The following is a 6998-nucleotide window of genomic DNA, read 5'->3' as shown; positions in this document are numbered from 1 at the left end:
GTTAGTTTTGGCTTTTGTTTTTTTCTTTTCTTTTTTTTAGTATGTGTATTAATGCTGGGGAAGGCTATGTCAATAGGCTGTGCACCCTGCATTTGGAGTGGAAGCTGGTCAGGTTTTTGATGGTGCTTAGTTCCTAGGGAAGCTCACCCCACTACCTCGAACCAAGCCCCTGATCAAGTTGTGTCTTACACTCAGACAAGCTTTACCTCTGTGTGCTAGACAAGCAACTATTAACCACAGTCTCCTTCCTGAACCTTTAGGTGGATTGAGACCTTGCACATGACTCAATACTCCATTAGATACCACTGAGGAAAGCAGCAAACAGCTTTGGTGCGTTTGCATTAGCCATTGTTGCTCAGAGGTATTGTTATACTGGCTGGAATTTCCTAGTCGCTGATAAATTCATGTGGATGTCTAGCACATAGCTGTAGTCTAGATGAGTGATGATGAATGTGCAAATGACTGAGGCCATACCATTTCCTGCCAAGATGTTACTGAGTTCCTTGGCCCACCAATGCTGAACTTGCAGGTGCTCAGTGGTGAAGACACTTATGTATTACAGTGATGAGTGCAGTATAAATAGATGTAGGACAGAACACAATGAAGGGATGGGAGGCAAAGGTTCCCTGACACCTCTTCCTCCTTTAGGACATCCATTTGAATGTGGCCAGATTCAAGCCAGTCATTTGTATTGTCTCTTTGGTTATGGTGCTTTTCAGTACAGAAGACATGAACAGTTCTAAACTGCAGACTGAATCAAGCAGGTAAAGCTACATATGTGCTGCTTTGTGGGTGCAGATGCTTCCTTTGTCTACTACCATCACCTCCAGGTTGTTCAGGTTCAGCCAGCTGTTCTGCATCCGCAAACTAATCTTCAGAATTGTGGTTTGGAGTGTTAGGAAAATTTGCAGGTATTTCCTGATAGGGGTTGCAATGTGAACACTTCTGCTATGGCCCCCTCCCTCGGGAACTTGCAACTCGCTGCCAGTATTTATGTATTGAGGAGAGTGGGGAGGGAGTGGACAAGGCACTAGCTCACAGAGAGCCTGGGCATGGGGCTGCTGCTGCTGAAGTGAAGCTGATGCTGCTACAGCAGTGACAGCAGTTCCCTGGAAAGGAGAGCTGAAGAAAATGCGTGACATTGGAAAAATGGACATTCTAGCAGGCGAGTCCTTATCACCAGGGGTGAGAAACCACAGCAAAGGTGGCAATGTCTCAACTGCCCACAGACTGGAGTCAGACACTCCAAGGAACTAAAGAAGAAGTGGGGCTTTGCCATTGGTTCAGCCACCTGTGACTGGCACGAGCCCGAGACTATGCAACACCTGCTGCAATGTCCGCTGCTTGAGCGCACACGTATAATGAAAGTCTTCACTAAGTACAACAAACAATAACAAGCATGGGTAACAAAATGGTCAAATATGGTGTAGGAACATGAGAAGAAGAGCTTATTTTATCCAACCATGGGGGCATCTTCATGGTAATGGGATGGTCAGACATGGTGAAGATTAAGTAGAGCTGTTGGTCGCGTACATGTTGCCAAGTTTGTGTTACTGGTTCTGGTCACCCAGTAGCTGCATAGACCTGTTGGAAAGTTCTGGAGAGAGAATTGACCCTGGTCAGTCTCCACAAGTGAAAGAGGTGCAGTTTCCATTACTCATCATCCTGTGGAAGCCCCCGGGATGGCCTGAATCCATTCTAATATTACCCTGGATCCTGGCCACCTGTCTCAGGCAAGACAGAAGGATCTCAAGAAATGAGCAGCCATGTGGTAGTCAAAATCTGTTCCACTGTACGAAAGGCTAGCCCCAAGCTGCACTTCATTACAGGTAATCCTCAACTTACGAGGGAATTGGTTCTTGAAAACCACGTCTTAAGTCAAAATATTGTAACTCGGAACCGGTTTTCCCATAGGAACAATGTTATAAATGGGGGATTGGTTTCTGAACCAAGGTCCGATACCCTGTTTTCACCAAAAATAACCCAGAATTTTGTACTCAATCAATTATAAATGAGTAATATAGCTACATTAATGTATTTATATGGTAAATAGCAATCATATTGATTTGGGTTTGCTGGACTTTTTGAAGGGCTCTTGGTTGGAGTCTTCTCAGAAGTCTTGTCTGCAGGTTCTTCTGGAGTCTTGTCTGCTTTCTTAAAGAAAGTGTCCGAGGATGTTTGGACAGGTGTTCTTCAGGGAGATGGGTGACACAGCGACTTGTTCTCTGGTGTGGCATCGCGTCGGATCAAGTGTCATAAAGTTGAAACTGATGTCAGAAAGTTGAACTAGGGTGTCAATTTATAAATGTTTCATTGCAAAATGTGACTCAAAATATATCAAGTCGAGTACTGCCTGTATAAGGCACAGTATTTGTCTGTTGTGTGTGGGCACTTGCTCTGTGAGCTTGAAGGCATTCAGTCAGGTTTCTTTTTGAAAGAGTATTTCAGCAACTGTTCTTCTATACACCCACTTTGCTTAGCGATGAATTAGACATTTTGCTTCAGCCAGAGTCTTTGTATTGAGTTGAATAGATTAACATGTGCATATTATTGCAGCTCCAAATTCCAAGCATTGCTTTATTGTGTCACTCTCATTTAAGACACAAAGATTATAAAGGTCTTCAGAACTGATTGTGTTGCAAAGGGGATTAACAACAGTGAGGTTCCACTGGTTAAGGAGTTGTATATAGTTGGAAGATTTATTTCTAAGTATGCCTAATACTCAAGTTTTGTTCCCTCTCACCCTTCCTTTTCATGTAGAGAGTCATGGAGATCAGGGGAAGGAATGAGGAAGAAGTACTGGGCACTTCAGGTCATGAGAATAAATGGCTGCGATTTTATTAGTAGTCAGAGGGACTCATTTGATGTTCTGCTTTTATGGATTGGAATTGCCTGTGAGAATGACTTAGAATTTCACTGGGCTAAAGATACCTCATGGAGGTTATGCCAGCAGGGTCAAGTCTTGTGAAACGGCATGCGTATTTCAGGAAACCACTTACAGAAAGGAACATGGTGGCTGTCAGAGGCATAGCCAGCTCATTGAAAACCCAGGGTTGGTGGGGGCAGGTATGCCTATCACTGTAGGTGGGAAGGATGGATGGAGATGTGGGTAAGGGGAAGGGAAAGTTTTCCTTTACTGGGAACTGCTGCCACTGGTTTAGCAACATCAGCTTCACTCCAGTAGCAGCAGCCCCATGGCAAGGCTCCCTGTGAGCTAGTGCCCTGTTCACTCCCTCCCTCCTCTCCTCAGTATATATGTATTAGCATGGGGTTGCAAGGTCCTAGGAGAATGCAGCAAGGGGAGCACCTTCCTACTTACTCCACTTGCCCCCTGTCCCCCCAGATACACATGTGGTGCAGTGCTGCCTTGGTGGGCTCCTATGGCTAGGCAGGGGCTGTGCATGGCTGCCATTGCCATGGTAAAGACTCCCAGTGCCACTCAGAGTTGGCACCCGAGGTGGGTCCCCCCCCCCCCCCCCCCCCCCCCCCCCCCCCCCCCCCCCCCCCCCCCCCCCGCAGCCCTAGTTACCCTACTGTTGCCTGAACCTTTTGGCTTGTTTTGAGAATCTGAATGCCATGATTGCTATGCATCCATTTTAAGTTGCAAACAAGATGTCTGGTCAAGAACAACAAGTGAACAACCCACATTATCTAGGATTTTTAAATCCAGTTTTCACAAGCCATTTTAACCCAGATTAGGATTTATTCTATGATATAGGGAAACGATCAAATCTTTGAAAAGTCCTTTGTAAATTGTTACCCTGGCTTTCAAGTGATGATTTTTACAGACAAAAAAAAAAAAAAAACTTTTAGGGATTTGCAAATGCCTGGCAATACAACATGAATAGTTAATAGTGCCAACACTGTGAATAGCAAATTGTAGGTAATTAAATTTCAAAGGAAACTGACCTGAGGTGTGTAAATGATTAATATTTCAGAGACTTTAGAATAAACACCACTGGCCCTTGATGAGCTGATTCAGCAGGATGTGGCAGGAGAAACAACCTAATTCTGTTTGAAAAGGTAACTTTGCTATTTTAAGCTAATTAAACTGGCCAACAACGATGAGTAATTGGCAGTGAATGTGCAGCATGCAGGGACTTTACTGAGCTTGTGGTGTGCTCCCAGGATGTCCCTGAAAATGCATACTGCATTGTTTTATGTACCTGAGCTAGTGTTAAACAAGTAATCTTGCATACTACTGTACTAGAGTAAATTATCCAACATTGAGCACTGTGCTGGTGCAGCAACGCAGATCATAGCACCCAAGCTAGCTCATTTAAAGTCGGCTCAGTTCTTCATGCATTATAGTGCAGATGGCAGAGCAGACATACCCACCCATCAGATTATTGTTCCTATAAATACCGTATTTTTTCACATAACACATGCTCCCAAATAAAACATGCACCTTGTTTTTGAAGGCAGAATGTAGAAAAAAAGATTTTTCCAGAGTTGTGGCCAACTGTACGACACAGTAAGTCCTCCTAGAAATAAAGACTCCAGGAAGTGTGACACTCCGGTACAGAGTCTGGATGAGGTAGCAAGAGCTTCCTAGTATGGCAGGACAGAGGTAAAGGACAGAAACAGATCCTTGCAAAGGCAGTAGAGAGACTGTTACTTCTGTACTACCCATAGTTCTTTATATAAGTTCCTGTAAATAATAAAATGTTGTTTTCACACCACAAACCTCACCAAAGTACTACACACTACATGCAGCAGGTCCCTTGCCCTTAGCCAGCTCGGTGACTCTTCAGCCAAAAGCTCCTGCCTCACCAGCAGCTGGGAGAGAGTTAACAGCTGGACTTCACCCTGTTGCTTGCTGCCCCTGGGAGAAGTGGCAGCTACCTTGGAAGCCATTTTGGCACAGTATCTGCTTGCTTTTTTTTTCTTCCCTGGGAGAAAAAACAGCTTTCCCACTTAAGACATACTCCCCAACTTTGAAAGGCTAATTTTGCAGGGAAAGATGCAAGGAAGTAGTCATGATTGTTATTGTGGTATTATTGCTCGTAGGTCCCAGCCAGGACTGGGATCCTTTATCTCTGGCATTGTTCAAGTTTATATAGTTAGAGCTCATCTGTGCTACGAGGAGCTACACAAGACAACAAACATTAATAGGGAAGTCAGAGTAGAAGTAATACGAACATTTGCTTACATCATCTAGCTATACATATAACTTTATTTAAACCTTAACAAAAACCAAGCTCAGATATACATTGACTTGTGTACATAGACATATAAACATAAGTATGTAGACTGAGAGAACAAAACAGTACCTCCTTATTCAAGTTGCATCCGATATCCCGAACGCTGCCAACAGCACTGTTGTAGCTGATGTTTCTGCTGAAAGGATTAACAGTGATATTGTGGACCTTGAATTGCCCTTCTTTAGCAGTTAGCCCTGCATTGAAAGGAGACCACATGCTGGACCATCTGCAGAAAAACCTTTATGGGGAGAAAGAGAGAGAGCCTGTGTCAGGCCCCTCTCCTTATATTTTGATGCAGAGCAGCTGCGTATCTGCTCCACTGTGAATGCTGCAGCTTGAGGGCCATTATTAGCAACCAGGAATCCATTGTGATCCCTCTTGGAGTAATTACATATGTGTATTTATGTCGTGGTAACTCCCTGGAAATTTTCTTCCATGCTACCAACTGTTATCCCTCTAACTTTGTCCTTATGACCAGCCTCTGCATGACCTGTCCCTGGTAAAGGGATGGAACCACAACAGTTCCCTGTTTAGGCCTTCCTCTTTTGTGGGTAAAGAGTTGCGGGGGTCTCTAGTGGAACTGGCTGGAAAAAAGACACGTACTTTAAGAAAGAAAAGAAAACAAACCCCTCAAGAGTATTTTTTGTTTTATTCAAAATTTCTATGAAAATATTCAGTTTTTTTCAGTGAAAAATGTTTAGTTTTGGTGAGGAAATACCCCACTTAATGATTTTCCCAAAGATTTCCACAAAAGTATATAAAGTATAAAATGATTTTATTTCCTATTGAAATGAACTATTTTCTTTGGTTTTTAATAAAAAAGAGTTAAAAAAAAGGTTTTTACTGAACAGCTTTGATGGACATTCTTGACCAACTCAGGTCTCCAAAGACTGAGAGGGCTGCCAGGGACATAAATGAGATCAGAGAATTATCAAGAATTGCTCTCTACACAAATGGCCTTGTGCATTAGTGTGTAGGAGACCACACAGTTTGCCCCACTATTTGTAATTGCATCTTTATGGAGAAAATGAATGAAATGACTTCTATTACAGAATTTTGCAGTGAGTATCTTCTATAGGTCTATGTTTTGTTGGTGAATAAAATTATGGAAGAAGTTTGCAAGTGATTTTATTTTCTATTCTTCACTGAAGAGCTGCTGCGATGAATTCTTCTTCAACCTAGGTGCTGAGGTCCAGGTTAATAAAATGAAATGAAATTATCAATACGTTTTTCTTTCTCCAAAATCTTCTGATTGCCCCTTGGAATATATTTCTTCTCAATTTCTGTTTTAGGCCATTGGACGCCCACATTTACCTGCCTATTGGTCTCTGGGATTTCAGCTCTCTCGCTGGGATTATGGAAGCATTGACGTGTTAAAAAAAACAGTTGCTCGCATGCAGCAGTATGATATTCCATATGTAAGTGTGAATTTTGCAAAGTATATTTTAATTTTAGAATCACCTTCCTCAATGAATGGGATGAATGAAATGAATGGGAAGATGATGATGATGATAGCAGCAGCAACAATGGAAAGGGAACAAGTACTGTATGAAGGAAATGGCACAGTAAGAGGATATTCATAATCTTGTGTAATGGTTTTTCAAATGCTATCCTTATAGCTCACAAACAAAAATAATTTTTAAGGTGCTTGGACCAAATGTACTCTTTGTTACCTTCCAGTCCACTCTGATAAAGTCAATAGCTAGTTATAGTGCATTTACAGTGCTGTGAGTGAGAGCAGAATTTGTTTTTCCCATTCTTAATCTATTGCTATGTCCAGGATTTTAAGTTACA

The 6998-nt window shown here is 42.5% G+C and overlaps 1 protein-coding gene across 1 annotated transcript in view; it reads left to right on the top strand.

The window, feature by feature from the left end:
* Window positions 1-6998, top strand: part of LOC109292069 (maltase-glucoamylase, intestinal-like) — a 156425-nt gene that overhangs the window by 61795 nt on the left and 87632 nt on the right. The window contains exon 8 of the mRNA XM_019509322.1: window positions 6497-6622. Within this exon, the coding sequence (XP_019364867.1) occupies window positions 6497-6622 (126 nt within the window). The remainder of the gene's footprint in view (window positions 1-6496; window positions 6623-6998) is intronic.

The sequence above is a fragment of the Gavialis gangeticus genome, unplaced genomic scaffold, assembly GCF_001723915.1.
Source record: "Gavialis gangeticus isolate Ggan-Ray unplaced genomic scaffold, GavGan_comp1, whole genome shotgun sequence".
Lineage (NCBI taxonomy): Eukaryota > Metazoa > Chordata > Crocodylia > Gavialidae > Gavialis > Gavialis gangeticus.
Note: the sequence above shows the minus strand (reverse complement) of the source record. Positions and strands in the feature narration are given on the sequence as shown.